The sequence below is a fragment of the Apteryx rowi genome, unplaced genomic scaffold, assembly GCF_003343035.1.
Source record: "Apteryx rowi isolate R43461 unplaced genomic scaffold, aptRow1 scaffold_160, whole genome shotgun sequence".
Classification (NCBI taxonomy): Eukaryota; Metazoa; Chordata; class Aves; order Apterygiformes; family Apterygidae; genus Apteryx; species Apteryx rowi.
In genome coordinates, this window is record NW_020447864.1 from 889,864 (window position 1) to 910,960 (window position 21,097).

At 35.4% G+C, this 21,097-nt stretch overlaps 1 protein-coding gene across 1 annotated transcript in view; it reads right to left on the reverse strand.

Annotated features, from left to right (window-relative positions):
* Positions 1 to 902: 902 nt before the first annotated feature.
* Positions 903 to 21,097, reverse strand: part of DNAH8 (dynein axonemal heavy chain 8) — a 163,211-nt gene continuing 143,016 nt past the window's right edge. The window contains exons 83-93 of the mRNA XM_026059841.1: positions 20,858 to 20,931; positions 17,625 to 17,777; positions 16,124 to 16,279; positions 13,843 to 13,959; positions 13,020 to 13,121; positions 12,482 to 12,642; positions 6,254 to 6,410; positions 5,552 to 5,704; positions 5,271 to 5,460; positions 1,774 to 1,895; positions 903 to 1,190 (exon numbers count right to left, since the gene is read on the reverse strand). Of these exons, the coding sequence (XP_025915626.1) occupies positions 903 to 1,190; positions 1,774 to 1,895; positions 5,271 to 5,460; positions 5,552 to 5,704; positions 6,254 to 6,410; positions 12,482 to 12,642; positions 13,020 to 13,121; positions 13,843 to 13,959; positions 16,124 to 16,279; positions 17,625 to 17,777; positions 20,858 to 20,931 (1,673 nt within the window). The remainder of the gene's footprint in view (positions 1,191 to 1,773; positions 1,896 to 5,270; positions 5,461 to 5,551; positions 5,705 to 6,253; positions 6,411 to 12,481; positions 12,643 to 13,019; positions 13,122 to 13,842; positions 13,960 to 16,123; positions 16,280 to 17,624; positions 17,778 to 20,857; positions 20,932 to 21,097) is intronic.

Consider the following 21,097-nt stretch of genomic DNA (forward strand, 5'->3'; position numbering starts at 1 on the left):
TCTTTAGTATTAAGTGCATAGAATTAGTTTAATACTAATTATCTATGGATAATTCATGGATGCTTATCAGGAAATAATGTTGTGATAGGCACTCCAAGGATTCTCGCCTCTGTTTTAGAGAAGATGGGATGCAGGAAGGGAAATAACTGTAGTTGTAGATAATTTGGCTCTCTATTCTAATTATGAAAGCATCCAAATTAACCAGCTGGCACTGTTCTACTTCTGCAGCTATGTTCCTACACAGCTAAACTGGACAGAGAATAGACTCATCTCTGTCAGATAATCCAAAGAAAACATGCCCGGTACAGGTTTGCTTCATCTATACAGTTTAAAACCAAGGAGTGAACCCTGAAAAAAACCTCAAGCAAAAATTATGGATCAAAATGCTCTTCTGTTTTAAATGTAAAGTTTCCTGCAAAGAAAATCACATATGTATCATGCAGAATCCAGGAATACTTTCAAAACATTTATCTGAGAGAAGGTAAATTTTCTAATGTATTTATATAGTCTTCTGTTGTCATCATATTTCACTGTAATACACATTAAAAGCTGTATATGAGAAAAGACTTGGAAAAAGCTAAGTTTTGCTCATTTAAAGTTTAACAATGTTTCACTTCACATTAATGGCATTATTTAAACCAATATTTATTTTTTTATGCAATGTAATGGAAACATCAAAGAGTACAATTAGTGAATTTATTTTTGAAAACTTTATTTTAAAACTATGACCAAATAGCCAAAGCAACTGAGTTTACTGGAGACAGAGAAAAAATTCTGTAAGCCAACACTGAAAGATCTAATATAATGACCAATAGCCAGAAAAGAAAAGCAATAGAATTACACATGTATTTAGTTACATGTGCCATATATTCTGCATTTCTATTACGGTTGAAAAACAAGGCTTACTTGATGTCACACAGGAGAGCCACTCCTCTCAATATCCAATGGTCTGCAGATATTATCGTCCTTAAATAGATCACAGTAATATAGGTCAGATCTGTCCTCCTGGGTTTCTTGTAAATAGGACAAACATAGAATTTGTAATCCTTAGGACTGGTTGTATTAACAGCAAATATATGCACCACAGGGAGCTGGACAAAAAGAATCTTTGGTGTAGATTCAATGAGTTTACCATTTCGTCTGTCCCAGCCAGCTCCTTCCAAGTAGAGCCCATAAATATACAATCCTTCCTGTGCGGAGAGTAAGCAGATACATTATGCAAAAGACAACATCTGCTTTATAAAATGAATAATTGGCTTAAGCCATTAAAATGAATACATATTTTATATTAGAAGTATCTGACACTGAGTCTTTCCAATCTATTTATTTTTAAATTATAATATCCTCCTGTTTCAGAATACAATGCTACTGAAATGGGTGGCAAAGTTGTTCAATAAGCCCCTTAAACAGACTACTGTATGCAATTTCCTCTGAAGTTTACAATATATTCAGTAAGTACACATATATTATTCCATAGATGAAGAACATTTAGAGAGGTAGCTTTGTCCCATTTTTTTTTAGAAAGCAGGACAGATGCATAAGTTCCAAAAATCAAGAGATGGTATAAAGTGTTTTTAATAGAATATTTTTATAAATGCAAAAGAAAAAGGGAAAATCTTCATCCTTTTTGTTATTTAACTTCTAAACTGAATAAAAACAGTGAGTTGAAAACAATATTAACTTTTCCTCTAGCAATACAAAGTGACTGAATAATGCAAAATATAAATTAAATACTGAAATTAATACTGAAGCATCTTTGTGCATCATACATACAGAAGCAGGTACTGTGATTTCCTCTTTGATTTGCTTTAGCACTTCATTATGTATTGTAACTGTATCTAAAGCCCAGCCTTTATGTGCTCGCGTTGCTTCTTGTCTCATGGCTGTCAGGAATCCTTGAGAAATTAAGTCACAGATTATCACATCTCATCTCATACAAGGAAGAAGATCTAGCTCAATTATCTGCATGGGTCTGCACTACAGACTGCATTACAAACATATTCACAGTTCTTCTGAAATTGAGCATGTTGGCTAATGACAGTCAAATTTGCTTTGGGGCCAAAAATAGGAACAAAAGACAAAACTGGCATACGATGCATTATACTAAGAAAAATATTTTTAAATGGAACATAAAGTAACATACTTTTGTTAACTGAACAGTTCAGTAGCTAAAAAAAAGTTCAGGATCCTGGCTTACCTTTTATCATTAGGCAGCAAACCACAGGATGTATGGTAGATTTGTGCTCGAGAAAGGAATTTGAAGGCAGACAAGATACCAGTTATGTGAGTTGATATTTACATACAGAAAGCTTAGGAAAAGGCAATTTTTTTAAATGAAAGCAATAGAAAAAATAAAAGAAATTACATTGATAAGAAACAGAATATGTGTCTGCATGCGATAGAAAATAACTACGTGTAGGGAAAGGGAATCTAAACAATGAAGTGCCTTTGAAGGATGAAAAACCTGTATTTTGTTAGTAGAGAAAAGTGATTCCTAGACAGAAATGGAGGTAGAGGATGACATGATCAAAGCAGTGAGCTAGGTGATTTTTGGAGTGTTGTTTTGAATAGACATTACAGACGCAGGTTTGTAATAACAAAGGTTTGAGAGGTAAAGGGCTGAATAGTATAAGCACAAGATGAAAAATAACTGGGCAGCAAAGGATGTGTTATAAAGGAACAAGCCATTAAAAAAAAAAAAAAAGAAAAGAAAGAAAGAAACACTGCTACAGAAACAATCAGGTATTTGCCATCAGTGTCTCAGAGGATGACAATGTAGCCACCAAGAAAATAACAGCTGCTGTTTTATGCTGCTGGATGAAAAGTGCTACTTGGAACTGTCAAAAATAGATTGAAGGGAAAGGAGAAAAGTTAACAGTAGTGAAGTGCATACTTGAGAGTTATGACCATAAAGACCTAAAGATGAAATGGCATCAGTTACTCCTTGATAGGACATAAAGGAAAAGAAGAACAGGGCTTTGCTGGCTGTCCACTTATGCATATTCACTCTGGAGAAACCACCAAATGAGATACTGACACGGAGGGTAATCATGAAAGTATGCGGTCATGCAGTGAAGGACAGCATTTCAAGATATAAAAAGTGGTTTAATGTGCTGAGAGCCAACTAGAAGTTAAGATACTTGTCACAGTTAAAATATTTATATGCAATGTAAATATAATTAATGTAGTATTTGAAATGAACATAGGACTAAACAAAACAAAATGTATTAACTTCCTCAAATACTATATATTCTGATACAAATAAAGCAATCTGATCTAGGCTTCTAAATATAATTAAAAATTAATTACATCTCTACAACATTAAATTAAATTTGCTCTTTCATAAGCATGTTCATTTCAAATACCTTCTCTACTACATGGAATTTTGGATCATGACAAACATGTTCATTCTCCCCTAATAATGATAATTTATAGAAGACAAACATTGATAACTGCCAAAAAAGGACAATGGGTTTTAAATGCAATTATTGATGATACTCTATAGTACTATAAATAGATTTTTCCACTAAACTGATAAAATGTATTCCCTGTGTTTCAACATTATAATGCATTTGTCAGTACTATGATAGATTCAGAGCTTTATTCACTAGTGCAATCAGTCTGGATTTTCCTGCAGTGGCAGCACAAGGTAGTCCAATTTCTGATTTGCCTCAGTCCTGTCAATTTTTAAACTTTACTGCATGGTTTGCTTTACTCACTATTTTCTGGTGAGCAGTACTATTAACACAGTAACTAATACTTACCCAACACCAGCCCATAGTGCACTCTGTGCTTAGCTGACTACTTTCTCCAGGTACCGGAACAGTTTTATGGAACACAGAAGTGGAAGCAATCATCAAGCTCAAGACCTTCTGTATCTCAGCTTTGTCTGCTTTTAGGCTAAATAATTTGTTTGGTCAAAAGAATCCGGTCCATTATCTTCTTTTAGACCACTGTTAGTGCTGCTCTTGAGTCATGAGAGATGAATATGCTGCCAAAGTCTGACACTACACTTAGCAGCTGCGTCATTTATGATACAAATGGAATGATGCTTTGACTGGCTTCTCAGCACCAGATTTTAACAATAATTTGGAATTMTCCCATGTTTATTTGATGTACTCCAGTCACCTTAACTGTTTCTGAGAGTGACTCTAAAAATGACTTGGATAGTAGTAGTTTTTACAGTCCTGGTCATAGAGAGGTTAGTAAGAATAGCAACATCACAAACTGAAGATAACTTATAAATATTCAAGGATTTTAAAGATTAATCCTAATGAAAAATTTCATAGCTGTTACATGAGATAATTTTGCCACGAGAATTATGTATGGGCAGTTATTTAGGCTAGATGCAATTTCTCTAGGAACATGCATCTAATAAGTTAATGATTTTTGTTACTCCTGGAGATGGTTATCATTCATTTTCCTTCCTCCCTATAAAATGATAAATACACGAAGCTATAACAGATAGTGATAGATTATGTTTACTTGTACTTCTCAGTATATTCTTGATGAATTTGAACAAACTACTCATTAAATATTCTGGAAAATGGAAACATTGTGAAAACTATATGTTGATGATTCTCTGTGGAAGATAGATAATTGCCATAAATTCTGGCATAGTTGTATGCTGCTACTGTACAGTATATAGACAATATAATAGATTATAGATTAAATCTTTGGATTAAAGCTCTTACATACTTGCAACTTGCAGGGACTAGATATCTAATTCTATTGGAACTAAAAAAGCAGGCTGAAACCACAGGAAAAGCAGGAAAAGTGTATTTTCTTTAGATGCTGTATCATTATCATTTGCAACAATATGTCAACAAGCTAGAACCTTTTATCTGTTAACTAATTTTTTCTCATTTTTGGAATATAAAAACTGTATTCCTGGGTCAAACCAAAAGACAGGCATCCTGTCTCTCACACTAGACAAAAGAGGATGCTTAAGGAAGTAATATAACAAGCAAAATTATATATAAATCCTTTGCCATTTATGTCCTTCCAAATTCTGGCAATCAGGAGCTTAGGGACCCCTCAACCTGAAGGTTAAGTTTGGACAGTCATGTTTATAGCTACCATTGGACCTGTTTCCCATGACTTTATCTAATCTCTTTTTGGAACCCATTTATCATTTTGGCTTCTCTAACATATTCTGACAGTGATGAAAACATTTTTGTAAGTATAATATTAAATTAGATATGTAGTGAAAACCCTTAAATTATGATTAAATACAATACATTATTACCTAAGTCCTTTCAGTACCCTACCTTGTGGATTGAAGAATCCAGTCATCCAAAACACATTTGGTCTTCCTTCAAATATCCATGTAGACAACTGACTATTTCTTTCCAAAAGTTCAGTAAACCAGAAGCCAAGTGTTGAAGAATCCCAAGATACTCTCTTCCATATTTGAGGAATTCGAGCATTATACATATTATCAAGAGCATCTCTCAAATTCTGGAATGAAATTACAATATATGAACTGAAACAACCAAGATGATAGTTTAAAAGAGAGTATTTTGTATATAGTAAATATGCTTGTACTTGCCTCACTCATAATAATAGTTCCTTCTATGGCTAGCTTAAGATCATTCAGACTGTTTCGGAGTATTGTGATGACCTTTTGCATTCGGTCGATTTCTTGCCGAAGAAAAATATTCATAGAGTTAAGTTGTCCCATTTTAATTAAACGAGCTTTTACCTAAAATACAGGAGTCCAGAAGAAGCAATTTAGTAAAATCTGAAATATTGAAATACTGTTGTCATATATGACAGCTTAATTTTTTTGTATTGAGAGAAGCAAATAGTATGCCTGTACTTTGAATTATCCAGCTAACATTTACAGCTTTAAAACTATTGCAGTTTTAATTTTTTTTTTGTCTGCATGATCTGATGACACTACCCAATTACTCGTGGGTGTGCTCAAATGGGACTTCACCCAAAAGGCCTGGAAGACTGCTGCCAAATAAAGTCAAGACATTTTTTGTAACTTTGCATGCACCTTTGGAAGTCCAGTCAGTCTCCATGACACATCTCCATGATCAATTGTTAGATGTTTTGTTTTGAAATAAAAAGACCTCATTTCTATTCACATTAATTGAGAAAAGGTGTCGGCTGCTTGCTTGAATCTGCCACTAAGTATAGAACCTTTATTATAAAGAATTATAAAACAGTTCTGTGATTTTTTGGAACTTGTTATATGAAAACTCCACAGAGAGAGAATAGTAAGAAAAAGCTAAGATTAGCTTGCCTCATGAGGTATGTAATCAGGCGGAAGTTTGTCCAACATGTCTTCAGCCAAACGATAAACAATGGCTTCACGAGTTTCTCCAACTCCTCCACCACTTTCTTTAGGCTGAATATTAGTAATAGTATCTAGAACATCAGCTGCTGTGTTACTTTGATATCTGAAAGGATAAGAAGTATGCTAGAAATTATATAGGATTTTTTAACAGATAAACTGTTGCTTTGTAGAACACAAATTGAATATTGAGAAAAAAACATACTGTGTCCCCCAATACATTTGAAACTCAGAATAAGTAGCCTTTTTTTTTGCTTCCAGCACCAAACTGAACCCACTGATCGCGAACAATGTCTGGCTTTTGTGATGGTAAAGAGAAGAACGTTAACTGCCCTCTACCCAACCTGTTACACACTTGCTGCTTTTCTAGTTCACAGCTAAGAGGAGGTAGTTCCTCACACTGTTTCTCAATCTTTGAGAAAGTGAAGCAGCGGAAAAACCTATCATATGAATTTTAGGAATTTTGAGSAAAGGGGAAAAATGACATATGCCTGATAAAGACCTCTAACCAACTATTTGCTGGAAGAAGCAATGAAGGTGCTGTAACCAGAAAGAATATTTCTCTGCAAGCTGCCCCTTTATTAATTAGAAAATTCATTCTGCCTTGAGATAGTTCAGGATTAATGGTAAAAGCTGCCAGATTTACAACACTGGAGATTAAAATCCTCTATTCCGTACTATAGCACGGGCACTGCTAATGTAAATTTATGCTCTGAGTCAGTATAAAGAAATGAATAAATTAATATGGCATTTAAGATAGTAGACAATGTCAGTCCCTCAACACAAGCAGAATTATAGGAGTACTCTTGTTACAATGCTTTCTAGTGGCATAGATCTATGAGAAGCAGTAAGAAAGAAAACATACATTGTATGTGTTAGTGTTAGGGCTGGCATGGCCTACTTTCACCTTATGGAATCGGCTACATGAGGAACATATTGTCTTAGTCTGACTCAGAACATAAATTTATACTGACTCAAAGTGTAATTTTACATGTCAGTTTTACTTATTGACCTTCATATGACACCTATCTTTGCCTATTACTTTGTCATACATAATTATGTAAGAAATGAAACCAAAGATTGTGCCACAGGGTAGAAGCATGTGAACTCCTAAAGCAGTTAAACTTTAGAGCTAAAATCATAACACTACAGAAACTAGATACTGCAGCATTTCAACATAAACTGTTTTTGAATGCAATTATAAAGACTATAAATCAGAAAATGTAAGAAATCATTTTCTGGTGGTTTGCTTCTTAGAGGATATCATTCCAGCTTCTGAACACAAGAATGGTGGGGCTCATAGTTTTTAATAACACTCAACTTTAAACTCAAAACTCTCAACCTTTTTTCTCATTTATGGCCCTATTTGAAGAATGACAGATTTATGCAAGACAACATACTAGCAGAAATTTTGGATGAAATTAATTTTCTCTTGAAGTCATGGCTTCATTCCTAACTTGGATGACCTTCTGCTGGTTGTAACCCTTACTTTGGGTCAGGCTGATCTAGCAACTATTGGTAATATAGATGTGAACCTTCCCCTCCATACCATAAGTACTGTTCTTCCAAAAGTGCAGTCAGTTTATTCTATATGGAAGGAGTMGGTCCTCTGATTACATCAATTAATATACAAAATATTACAGAATTATAAAAATGCACTTTCTCCAAATCAAAACGAAAATAGAAACAATTTGAAAAGAAGGCAATATGCAGACTTTGGGGAGAAGCAGGTGACTGAGAACACTTTCTGAAAGATAATCTCAAAGGAGCAGAATCAAAGTAAGCAACTTTCTTTTCTTTAATGATATAAGCCAGGGATCTTCTGGAAAGAAGGAATGATCAGCTGAATAATGTAAAAAGCAGCAAACATGAATAATAACAGCAGTCTGAACAAGAAGACTTTTCTTATAAATAAAAATAGAAAGAGCAAAAAGAGGCATCTTAATATGCACATAATTAAAAAATAATCATCTTGGAAGAAGTGAGAATAAAACAGAAACAAGAAGTTTCATTCATGCAACAGTGGGCCACAGTGAATATAAGACACTCTGAAACAAATTTTTTCTGGGCTTTGGAAAAAGCTAACTTTGCTTTACATTGGAAATGAAATGTTGAAGTACAGGTGCAAACAATAATAAAAAAAGATTGCACAAGTTTGCAGAGGAAGTACCATGTCACCACAAAAGAGATCACATATACATAATGGGATTACTCTGATTACATTTAGACATCTAAATGTAGATGTCTATATAACAGCTGGTTGTCTGGATTGTCTTTATAGGCAATGCAAAAAGGCATGATTCAGTTCATCTATTTTAGATGTCTGCTTTGCAATGAGAGAAATTTCACTTTATAAAGATCTATTTCTCTCTATCAAAACAAAGAAAGTTTTGGGTAGCTGCAAAGGAAGCTAAAGTCACATTAAATGAATCCCATGTCAGTTTTGCCTACAAGTGAATATAAGATGAAACAGTTGTACCAGTTTAGGTATGTTCTTCCCTGAAACAGTATTGTATAGCAAATTGTGTCATAAGAAGAAAAAAGGAAGGAATTTTCTATGGATTTTAATCTGCTCCAAAATGTATATTAAGGATATTTTCTTATAGAGTTTGGTCTCACCAAACTATCATAGTTTGATAGCTGGAGTCTCTCCTATCAGGAGTTTTCTATATTAGAATTTAAAATTAAGAATAAATACTGTTCGAAAGAAACATACCTCAGCTTTGTGTAGGAAAAAGCAATATCCCATTGCAGCATGGTATTCAAAACAGTTAAACCTTAACATCAACCAAGGGACCACTGGAGATTCTGCTGGGTTCAGTCAGCTAATAACAGCTTGCAATATCTGCTAATTTTACATAAATTCAGCTAGATTTAAGGCCTCTGTATGGAACCAATTGGAGTTGGGGTTTTGACAGAAAATTGTCAGAATATTCCTTGCCTACTCTGGTACCTGTTAACTGTTGCAGAGCCTGTGGTTCATATGGTAAGTTAAAATCAATTGCAGTAACTTCAGATGTTAATCCCAAGTGGATGAAAGTACTGACATTCAATGAAGTCTTATGGTTGGAATCAACGGTTTGAGTTTTTGGCTGAACTGGAAACAGTCCTACTAATCTTGACCAGTGTGTGTGTGTGGCAATGGGGGATAAGGTCTTTCTTGGCCTCAGTAGTAGTAACATGGAGAGGTCCTGGCTGTCTCAGGGTTCCATTTCTAGATGTTAGCCTTCTGCATACTCTGAGATGACTTGATGGAGAATTTGAATGCAACTTTTTGTATTGTATAGGATGATAATCCATTCAGCCTGGAGGTCAAAGATGAAATTCAGGCAGACAGTACCTGTGCATGGTTGCCTATAACAGCCCGTGATGGCACATGGAGCTGCTTAACAGTTTTTCCCATACATAAAGAAACAGTTACAAAGTAGAATCTTCAAGAGAAAGACTAAAGTATCAGGAGTATGCTGATGTACAAAAGTGGAAGAAAAATCAGTGCCAGAGAGAAACGAAAGAGCTGTTCGTACTCACTAACACTCCTCCAACACTGTCAGTTGCAAGTCTCCTATAAATGAGTCTTCCTAAAAGCCTAATTGCTTTTAGACCACCAGAGTGGTCTCTCTTTAGGATGTTGTTTAGTTCTGAAGTAAATCATAGCTCATTCTTCAACCAGATCTGGAAGGAAGATCTTGCAAGTATCAGAGAACAATTTAAAAGAAAACAGAAAAAAAGATGGCAAATCTACTCTTGGATTCTCATCTTCTAAAGTATATATTTACAATGGTATGTGCTAGGCAGAGTTGACAATAACTTGTGTTCCATTCTCACAGGATCTTTATGATACTGGGATTTTGATATGGTATCAGCCTCTCAAATTTGAGACTGAAAAATTACTGTTTTGTCCAAAAATGCTAGGAGATATTAAGTTTCCAAAACAGTCAGGCATTTGAAGGTGGATTGCAGATGTCATTGCAAGGCCACTCTCAATCATCTTTGAAAGGATGTGGAGAACAGAAGAGGTGCCTGAGACCTGGAAGAAAGCTAATGTCACTCCAGTCTTCAGAAAGGGCAAGGAGGAGGACTCAGGGAACTACAGGCCAGTCAATCTCACCTCCATCCCTGGAAAGGTGATAAAGCAGCTAATCCTGGATACCATTTCCAAGCATATGAAAGATAAGAAGGTGATCAGGAGTAGTCAGCATGGAATCACAAAGGAGAAAATCATGCTTAACCAACCTGAGAGCCTTCCATGATGGAATGACTGGCTAGATAGATGAGGGGAGAGCACTAGATGTTGTCTACCTTGATTTCAGCAAGGCTTTTGACACTGTCTCCCATCCTCATTAGCAAGCTGATGAAGTATGGGCTAGTTGAGCAGCCAGTGAGGTGGACTAAGAACTGGCTGAATGGCAGAAGTCAGAGAGTTGTGATCAGTGGTGCAAAGTCTAGTGGAGGCCTGTAGCTAGCAGTGTACCCTGGGGTCAACACTGGGTCCAATCCTATTCAATTTATTCATCAATGACCTGGGTAAAGGGACAGAGTGCACCCTCAGCAACTTTGCTGATGATACAAAACTGCAAGCAGTGGCTGACACACCAGAGGGCTGTGCTGCCATTCAGACGGACCTTGACAGGCTGGAGAGATGGGCAGAGAGGAACCTCATGGAGTTCAATAAAGGAAAGTGCAGAGTCCTGAACCTAGGGAGGAATAACCCCAGGCACCAGGACAGGCTGGGGGCTGACCTGCTGAAAAGCAGCTCTGTAGAGAAGGACCTGAGAGTCCTGGTGGACAACAGGCTGACCATGAGTCAGCAACATGCTCTTACGGCAAAGAAGGCCACAAGAATGGTATCCTGGGTTGCATTAGGAAGAGCGTTGCCAGCAGGTCAAGGGAGGCAATCCTTCCCCTTTACTCAGCACAGGTGAGGTCCAGTTCTAGGCTCCCAGTATGAGAGAGAGGTGGAGCTACTGGAGCAAGTCCATCAAAGGGCTACTAAGATGATTAAGGGACTGGAGCATCTCTCATATGAGGAAAAGCTGAGAGAGGTGGGACTTTCAGCCTAGAGAAGAGACAACTGAGTGAGGGAGGATCTTAGCAATGCGTATAAGTATCTGAAGGGAGGGTGTAGAGAGGATGGGGCCAGACTCTTTTCAGTGGTGTTCAGTGATAGGACAAGAGGCAGTGGGCACAAACTGAAACACAGGAAGTTCCGTCTGAACATAAGGAAAAGCTTTTTTAGTGTAAGGGTGACTGAGCACTGGAACAGGTTGCCCAAAGAGGTTGTGGAGTCTCCTTCCCTGGAGATATTCAAAAGGTCTCTGGATAGGTTTTAGGGCAATGTGCTCCACGTGACCCTGCTTGAGCAGGGGCTTGGATTGGATGACCTCCAGAGGTCCCTTCCAACCTCAACCATTCTGCGATTCTGTGAATAACATTTGTTTTGTTTAAAAATGCAAATAACTGTGGTAAGAAATGACAAATATGGACACACTAAAAATGCAATAATTCATGGCAGAATTATTAAGAACTTCAGTGAAAAAAATATGATGGTTAATATCTTTCAGAGAATATATAATATTAGAAGGAAATAAAACCAATCTGTAACACACATTATTTGGAATGAAAAAGTGAATTAAGTCAAAGAAAAAATTTTAAATGGAGTTAGTACTCGGGGAAGCTGAAAAGCATTTCTTGAATAATGGAAATGGCAGAACTGATGGCAACAAAATATTGCAGTTACATCCAAAGGCATGCTGTAAATCAACTGAAAATCCACAGAATCATTTAACGAAAAAGTGCACAGACCAAAAAATACACTATTTGGAACAGCAGAAAGCAAACATTAGAAACTTTCTCTAGCCGGACTGTATAGAACTTTGTATAATATGTTAATATAAAAGTTTTAAGATGCTTTCAAGTTAAAAAAGGATTCTAAAACCATGACGAGTAAGTAAAAAGAATTTTGACTGCTTTAAAAGAACATGTAAAATATAACTGAAGATATTCCATTCATAAGCATGTACATGTACTTCAAGTGTTTCCATTTCAATAGTAGAATTCACATGAAACCTAGATTTCCTTGGAAAAATATACTTTTACCCAAATATTTTATAGAGGTTTAATTGTTTCCAAATAGTAAAAGTAAGGGTCGTTGGCATCAATATATTGAGACCTACTTACGTAATATCGGCATTGGGATGAAGACCAAAGACCTCTGGGCTGTCCATGGCAGGGAGTGACTGAATGTATTCAAAATACTGTTCCAGTGTCTTGCACAATGGAATTTTATATCCAGCGTAAAAACAGAAAGTGCTGTCTAACATCCTTTCATTAAACCACAGCTGTGCAAAATCCAGAGAGAAAAACACAAAATCACTTTGCTACTTGGAGTTTTTAATCTTGTTTTCACTCTTGCAGAAACAGGATTCTCATTTTAGCTACTACCTCTACTTTTACTTGAATACATGAGTAAATCATTAAAAGTTATGTCTTCTAAATTTGAGTTCCAGTTATGTCTTTTTAATGGTTTCTGCTCCGCACTGAAGAGAAATCAAGGGGAAGGACCTCACTGGCAAAGAATGATATTTTGAAAAAATTAATTTTACTCTGAATGTCTCATAAGTCAGTGAAGAAGTGCACATTCAGCAGAAAGAACGTCTTCTGATTTTTGTGCTACAGCTGCCAATAAAAATGACAATTTATTTTCAAGGTCTCTCACCCTTGCAAAGCAATTAAGAAGACGCTTATCGAAGTCATCTGTGACTCGGCCTCCATATTGTACTTCTCCAATCATGTAGCATACTGTGCTCCATGATACACCCTGGATGCAAAGAAAATGAAAGGTTGTAGTTATAATACATTACAAGAAGGTATCCAGCCTGTAATTTGAATATTATCTACACCTCAGGAAACTCTGAAATGCAAGCTGAAAAGATCATTGTTGGAACTAAAAAATACTTGATTTCAAATGGATTTTCTGAGCTCAGCTCTACAATTTTAAACTAGAGTTGGGCTTGATTCTGCTATTAGAAATATCCCTTGGTATTTCTTAGGTGACCTGAAATCACTCTCAGCTGCTACTGCCTCTTTTCTTTTTTTTTTTCCAGTTTCTCATCTTTCTATACTGGCAATGCTTTACTTTGCAAGGAATGGCCACTCTATTACATTATTCCCTGCTAGTAGTAGAAGCCCAACTGGCAGCCTAAGTGCAGTTTGATTGGCTTTGTTAAAACCTCATACTTTAGCTCCCTTTCCAAAACAGGTATTGTATGGAGTTGTTAATATTTTAGATATGGCGCTGAAAAAAACAAGATCAAATTCTGAAGTTCTTAACTCTTACACTTTTTTTTAGTATGAATGATAATGCACACAAAATATTTCAGCTTGATTGTCTTACAGAGAATTTGAAACTTTGATCATTGCAAGATGCACTGAAAAAATAGTGATGAATGGACTATTACAATATAAAGACATGAAGAAAAAACAATTACAGATTCTATATAAAGCAATTAAATATATTGTATACAAGCTTTAGTATTCACCTTCTTGATGTCACATTCATCTAGGTGATTCTGTATAAACTGAACACTGGCTGTAAAGTCTGCTGAGTTAAATTCATAGGGAATATTCCAACCCAAAGGGCCAAATTTGCGTCGCTCCTTAGGAATTGAAAACAAATATATCTATGAAACACCATATTATTTTGTTTCATTGTTAAAGTTTAATTGGAAGAAAAAATTGAACTGAAGAAAAACAGCCTAGAAAACAGCTATGTGCCTCATATACATCAGTAACAATCAAAATGTTCCTAAAGAACACCATGAGGGGAAAACACAGAGAGAAAAAGCAAAAGCATAATTTATTGCAGTATCATTTATTGCTACCTTTACTAATCAATGTATTAGACTCAGGTCTGAAATGTCTCGTGTCCATGTAGATGATCAGGATGTTCAGATTTTTATATTAAGCAATTATTTTAAAGAATTACTGAACCTCTGCAGTTTAAGCACACTCACCAACTCTAACTAGGCTCTACTTTTACTAATGACAGTTTTGATTTTTCAAATGCATGTACTAATGCTCACTTATCTTCTACATTAGTACTTCTAATAAGGGGCTTCTACATTGCCCCTTTTGTCTTCATTGTTTCAGTGTAATGTTTTAATATGCATGGTTGCCTGTCTACCTCCACTATACTTCCACAGATCCTGAGCGATTAATGATTCAAATTTATTGTTTCATACATATATGTAAATAAAATTATAACACTAGTAGCAACAGAAAAATAGTTGACCATAAAAATATGAGGATATAATCTCTAGCCCAAAAGACATTTCAAACACCCAACAGTTTTACATGCCTCACAACTATATTTTAACCATCTCAGTTAACTCCTTGCTCAATGAAAATTTTTCAGAGTGAAGAACAAATCAAGAATTAAATAGTGCTGACATTTATTAAACAAATAAGCAGGGCAATACTGACATTTTAAAATTGACTAAGTGACAACATATTTATTAGAATTTTAAATAACCAGGTCAACAATGATTGGCAGAAATCCTACCAGAGAATCTACAGAGAAAAAAACTTAACATTTAGGTACCTAGCTAATGTTCAGAAATAGTCAGGTACCTAGCTACAATATTTAAAAATAATTAGAATTGTAAAAAAATCCTTCTATTTTTCCAAAATCTGATATTGTGTATAAGTAGATTAGCCAGCATTAACCAATAATACATTGCAGAAAGGTATAACAATTTGCTGCCAAATTCTTTGAATTACTGTATAAGCTCTATTTATCATGGCAATCTTGTCACCAAAGGATATTAGAAATTGGTCAGTTCACAGGCAGGGCAATGTATATATTGTTTGGTGATTGACATTCCATAAATAAATTTTCTGAATAGATGAATAGCTATAATATTTTTTAAAAGTACTGATGGTTGAATAAGCTCAGGTCTTCCAGTTCCCCAAGTACAGTATATTCACATAAGGCAGTACACAGCACAACATTCTCACTATTTATAAAAAGTAGAAGGAGTAAAAGATGCAGAAGATTGTATCTTAATAGTGACCTCTGATAAATTGCCTCTTTCACCACTTTTGCTACATTGCAAACACCAGCATCTCAGAAGACCCAAAGTTTTTAACATTTTTCTAAACTATTTTGAGACCCTTGATTAAAAGAAGGCATATTCAGAGAGCTCAAAAATCTTGGCATTTATTGTACTCTCAAGACGTCAGTATCTTTGAAGTACTAAATACGGACACAGCCTTGCTCATATTGAAGTTAATGTGGAAAACTCATATTGACACAGATAAAAGTAAGATAAAAACAAGGCTTTAGTGATGGAATTTTACTTAATTTTAGCCACCTAGAAAGTAGACAGATACTCTAAGCCAGGCATCTAGATTTCCTTTAAAATCAATGGACAGAAAGAGAGATATATCTCCAGAGAATGATTCACTCTGTTATAGAGAGGAACCTAAGACAGATAAACTGATTTTCTATTTGGGGATGCTTATCTATTTCTACTAACTACAGAGAGAGCTGACTTGCTTACACTGGATGACTAACCTTTAGAAAACTAAAATTAGATGAGAAAAATTCTTAGTCTAAATGTTCATAGAATTAAATTTGTGTAAAATTTAAAAGGCAATTAACAGAATAATGTAGCTTGAAATAGAGATTATAGAAATTAGAGGCTCCAGCCCTGCAACATGGTGCTACAATAAATAGCAGAATGGGTATTTTCTATCAGGAACCCCTGTTAAAGTGACTTCATGTATTATAACATCAATTGTAAACCTTATAAGAAATACCTGAACAGTAGAATGAAGGAAAGCTACAGTGTAAAGCAAAGGCTTCCACATAGGCATACTGCTAACATCTAGAAGATCCTGATTAATTCCTGAAAATGTTCTTTTCAAACCAGCACGCACACCTTGGGGAGGTTCATTTGTGAACTTTATAGCAATCTGTCATGTAAAAAAGATAAAGGATTTGGATTTATTTACTGAAGCAAAAACAGCAACATACTAAAATGTCACAATTATTAGTTATAAACACAAGATACAATGTAAGTAGTTGAAACGTAGACATAAAGTTGAAATGCAATTAACTATTAACTGCATAAAAGGAGCACATATTAGATCAGTCCAGAAAGCCCTATGATATACATTAAGATGCTGAACATGGAACTTGTTCACCCTACTGACACAGCAAGGTTCTGCCATCTGAGATGTCCAAGGATCTGAGGATTTTCATCAATAATCTGTATTTAGCCATGCATTTCAGAAGGCACCATATAGTTCTTTATCCCTAATTCAATGACTGGATGGTGGAAGACAACTACACAGAGTAGATTGTAAGAACTCTCCAAACCACTCTGTTGTATTTCTGTTCCCAAGACTTCACAGGAAATACATAGAAATCTTGCCTCTCCTCAGATCAGATGTTCACAGTTGCTACTCTGGACTCTGTGGCTATGACTCCATTAGTAAATTGAGAATGTTCCTGGACACTCTAGTAAATCCTAGATTTATCTGAAAAGAATTGATTTGTTCTCCCTCCCTGCCTTAAGTCACACGCATCTAGGCTAGTATTTCTCTTCATATCCTAGATATGAGGAATAGTATTTATTTTTATTAAAAGAGAATGGGAAACACTAGGAAGACTCACACTATTTCTACAGGAAAGAGCTCTTTGAACACAGCAGTTTCAACCCACAACTATTATTCTAGATACTAACTTGCTTTATTTCTAGGTACCAACTTGACTGGCTGTTGAGAGTGCCAGGAACCATCCTGACTTAAATACACTTCATAAGAGTTGAGGCAGCTTTCTTGGTACTGATGAAAAACGTCTTCTGAAGATCTACCGAACAACCATTTATACTTTACCCAATGAAAAACAGGTTACTTCACAGTAGTTGACGTTCTTTGAGATATACTGTCCATATGCTGTACCCCTTATCTCTTACTTCAGATAGGAAAACCTAGGAGAGTCTAAGATGAGTTGTAGGCATTACCTTGTACATAGAGCACTTGGCTGGGCAAAAAAGAATATAGGCAAAGACCGATAGTTTTGATTCAAGTGTTTGTGTGAACAGAACTAGTGTGAATGCATAGATGCGTAATGCATCTTAGAGGACTTCCAGCACTGGTAAGTAACCTTCGTGTCTGCAGTGTCATTTGCATTCTAGGGCAAGCACAGTTTTTTCCTGAGAGTTTTTTCCCCCCCCAATTATTTCACTTCCATGTACACACTTAATCTGAATAACTGTAATGATGTTAGGTACCTGAACTAAACAGTTGAACAAACCTGTAGCAGTGTAATTGGGAATTTAGGATGTGGTTCAGTAGTTATCCAAACTCGAAATGTCTCATCTGGTATCTCAGCAGTAAGAAGCATTTCCAGTAGTTCATCCATGAAATCTAGTCCAAGATGACAATTCTGAAGTAACACCCAACCTCCCTGAATAAAAATACCAACTATTACTGTTCAGAAATCAGTACAAGTTGTTCATAATGTCAAAAACAACTGTTTTTGAGCTCTTGGTCTGTTCTGTTCCTGAGTACTTAATATCATTTGATTTGGTATTTGGTTTTGTCACAGTTAAAGCAAATAGCAAAAGTAAATGTGAAAGTTATTTCGACATCCTGCAGTTCACAATGCAAATAAAACAATCACAGCCAATGTTCTAAGTAAAGTATCAGTGCTACCTAGTGGCAAAAAGAAGTTATTCCTGTCCTCTTCTTTCCAACAAAACAACAGTGATTAGCAATCCTATCATCAGTTGCAGAAGAATGTAAGAGTGGAAAAGTAATAGCTGAAACCTAAGAAATACTTTTTCTTTTTTAACTTATGTGTAAATAATATAATCTTAGGGTAGTGTAGAGAGGTTGTAACAAGACTCTAAAACTTTTTAATTGTAATTAGTAGTTTATCCAAAATAAATGCATTTGTATGAAATTCAACCTCCTGCATATTAATTTCAATCTTATTCAGCTCTCAAGTTGCATGAAGCTCTATTTTGATTATTATCTCTCTGCACTTCTGCTTATGAATTTAAATTCAATCAGTTGTTGTAGCATCACTTTAGAAGCCTGGTGAATCAGAAGCCTGATACTAAAATTGGACATTATTTAATCATTTCTAAACAGTGATGCGTGGATTTCATTACTGCTTGTAATTTCATATTGGCAATTCTGGTTAAGCTCATTTATAAAGAAATAAATAACATTTTATAAAAAAATCTAATTGAAATATTTCTGGTGAACTGAGGGGCATTAAAAATAAATAAAAAATGAAGAGTTTTTTTTCTTTCTTCTGTGGGGATCTATTTCTTCAATTGATTTGTCACATTTCCAAAATGAATCAGGCTCAATTTTTGAAAATTATCTACGCGTATCACAGTACAGCAGTTTTAATCATATTATATACTCTTATCCAGAGGCAGAAAAACCCGCAGATGTTTATCTTCATATTCACTGATTTTATTTTGTTCTTTCAAATCTGATGTTCACTTATTTCTCCCTCTGTAAAATGTGTGTACCACCAAGGCATGTGGTTTAGAAACTGTTGCTAGTAGCTCTACTGGAGTGCTGTTCTGAGTATCCTTGTGTTTTCAACTAAGAGCAGAGGAAGGTAGAGATGCCCCAGTTCTCACCATTCCAATAACTTGGAGCTGATGATGACCATTCTAGAGATATTGACACAGAGAAATATGAAAGAAGTATATGTATCTTTATACATTTTAAAGAATGACACCTGCTATAAAAATTCTTTTTTCTGTTTTCCCAAAATTATGCATGTATATATTCCAGTACTGGTGCTTTCCAAATCAGCTGTCACAACATTTGGTAGGACTTGAGAGGTTACTGGGACACAATAAAGAGAACTTCCATGGCAAAGGTTGCATTAGCTAGAGAACCTTGGATTATACTGTAATGTCTAGAAAAGGTACACAATAAAGGCCATATACAAGTATTACGTATGTCCATAATAGGAAACACAAATGAAGCAGACTGTACTATGGTCAGATGAACAAATAGTATCTTCAAGGGATTTTTTTTGTCTCAAATGAAGATATCTCACAGATAGGATGCAATACAATTGGAATTGACACTGCCTGACCTTTTCTTTTTTCTGCATGACAGATAGGAAAACCTAAAAAGCCTCTGAAACACTTCAGTCTATCAGTTTAAGAGGACAGGACTCTTCAGGAAATTCTGAAGAATGAAGCATTTCCTCTTCTCATTGTGATTGAACATTACAGAGTACAGTGACAGAAGACCTATTTAGTTCAGATGGAAGTCTGAAATAATCTTGATCATGAATCTGCAACAGTCTCAAAATAACAGTGTTCCTATGGGATGTTCTGTACTCTGATCTCACTTTCACAGTTCGTGCTTCTGAAACTCTAATGGTTGATAACAGCCAAAGGAGTAAAATGGAAGTTGCGAGGAGACAAGCTTAAAAACCCATAATGGATCTGTGTCTTTAAATTTTTATCCAACTTCTGATAAATACTCCCACTGGAGGTATAAAACCACATACTGCGTAAGGTATAAGTAATATGCCTACTAAGCAAACCTTTCAGTGAGCACAAGTCAGTTCAGAATTCTTTAGATGCTGAAAAATATTACAAGTGGTAAGGACTAACAGTTGGTTAAGACCATATGAAAAATATTTTTCATTTGTCAATGTAGTTCTTTTGTTTTCTATTAATAAAGACATTCTAGTCCTTCAGTCTGCTGAAATAACACCTGATGTTTTGAGTTTACCTTCAACTGTGTCTGTATGCCTTCATTTGGAAAACCGTCCACAACTCTTTCAAGTGTCTTGCTGATTAGACAGTACTATCTTTACACTGTAACTTTTATGCTGTAGTCGAGGTTTCAATTATCCTCTTTTTGGAACTGCTGCTTAGACTTCTCATGTTTTTACTGTTTCAGAATGTCATCTGACATAACATAAAACACTGCAACCTTTAAAAAAGTTCTCAAATATTTTTTGGAAATTCTTAGATAACCTTGAGACTCAAAGAGGCCCTGTCATCAGCACAGATGCGAGGAAAATGTGAGGTGGTATTAAGAGATGTAAGGAAGTTCTTCCTCTGGCACATCCTTATGTGTCTAGAGCTTTAAGCTGTGTTTGTATTCACCATATTATTTAATAGAAACTATGCAACTTCTAGGTAGCTCACAGAAGAGAAAAAAAAACGTTCAGTACAGAAGTGGGAGGTGCAATTTCTGCAGGACAGAATAAGGACACTATGTCCTTTCACTCTTGCATAACAGCATAGAGATAAGAAAGAATATGCTACCTCTGAAATGCTGCTCAACAATACTGCTGGCAGAATTATTGACTTGGACTCTGTTGGCACATGCATATCCTGCAGTGGAATGCTTTTAGTTTCAGGCACAAGGACATTTTTTTACTCTTAGATATGCCTGATGGCAGGTGAAAATGCAAAATATTCAAGATTGGATGCAAAAACAGAAGCAAAAGAATACTAAAACATCAGCTTGTATTTACATGTTTTTCCCTACCTGATGTATTGACATTTGAGTGAATTTGCGTGCATGAACTTCTTGTCCTTGACCCATAGAGATGGTCCTACATTCTACAATAGAAAGGAAAGTATATTAATAATAAACTTACATTTTTGAGAAAAGAGAAAGTAAAATTCCAATTCAGCCCCCCAAAATAGGGGTAAAATACATCAAAATTAAGTGCAATTTTTATACAAAGATATATAATTATTAAATTAGAATCCCTTCAGTATCATA